Raw genomic sequence first — 885 nt, 5'->3', positions numbered from 1 at the left:
CCTATTGGATGAAATAGCCAATTCTTTTTTGCATAATGTTTTGTCAAGTGACTGCAATAATCATTACTTTTTTCATGTAAATATAGTTAGGTTTATGACGTAAAACTACCAGAACTTCTCTACTTTGCACATACCCAAAACTCAGTGTTAATATATGTCTAAATTTACCTTTTTTCGATGTATTTCACACAAAAAAACTACATATCTATAGTAAATCGAAAAACAAAACTAATTTTATATTTCATCAATTCACGTTATTTCAAAACCTTTCAGAGAGAGAAAAAAGCAAGAAAAAAAAATAAAAAGCTGACATACAAAAAGTTAATTCTTATGGATTTATCAATCACAGTTACTATACGACTCTATGAACTAAAAAAAAAAAAAATTTAAATTGCCTGACTCAATATAACTAAATTAAAGTAATATTTTCCCCTCCTTTGTTGGTCTTTCAGGCATTTCATTAAAAGAAAAAAAGTAATAATAAAAACAAGCCCGTAATACATCTGAAAAAAGGAAAACGGCCTACTTTCTGGGCTCCTCCAGAGAGCGTAGAGAGCTTTTGCGTAATCAGGAGATCCAGCAATTTACAAATATATCTGAAGCGGCGGATATCACGGACTGCATTTATGAAGTCGAGTTTCTTCAGCGTCTCACCTAAGCCATTGAAGCCAGCCACCTGCAACATCAAGAGCCATTGCAACCTAAAGCACTCTTACAGATTTAATGCTAAAACATCCTCTCGCCTCTTTTCTCATCAAAGTAAATATGCATTTAACAGGACATGGAGATGATTGACAACAAATTGGCAAGTTGGTGATGATACAATTTTGATAATCAAAATATTTGTGAAGAAGATAATTTGAAATGCAACCAATGCTCTTCAGA

General features: G+C 32.3%; 1 protein-coding gene across 1 annotated transcript in view; it reads right to left on the bottom strand.

Moving 5' to 3' along the window:
- The window catches only part of LOC119585674 (F-box only protein 32-like), a 47,071-nt gene that overhangs the window by 5,739 nt on the left and 40,447 nt on the right, over positions 1–885 (bottom strand). The window contains exon 3 of the mRNA XM_037934350.1: positions 527–676. Within this exon, the coding sequence (XP_037790278.1) occupies positions 527–676 (150 nt within the window). The remainder of the gene's footprint in view (positions 1–526; positions 677–885) is intronic.

The sequence above is a fragment of the Penaeus monodon genome, chromosome 20 (genome assembly GCF_015228065.2).
Source record: "Penaeus monodon isolate SGIC_2016 chromosome 20, NSTDA_Pmon_1, whole genome shotgun sequence".
NCBI classification, from domain to species: Eukaryota; Metazoa; Arthropoda; class Malacostraca; order Decapoda; family Penaeidae; genus Penaeus; species Penaeus monodon.
This window is presented reverse-complemented; position numbering and strand designations above follow the sequence as displayed.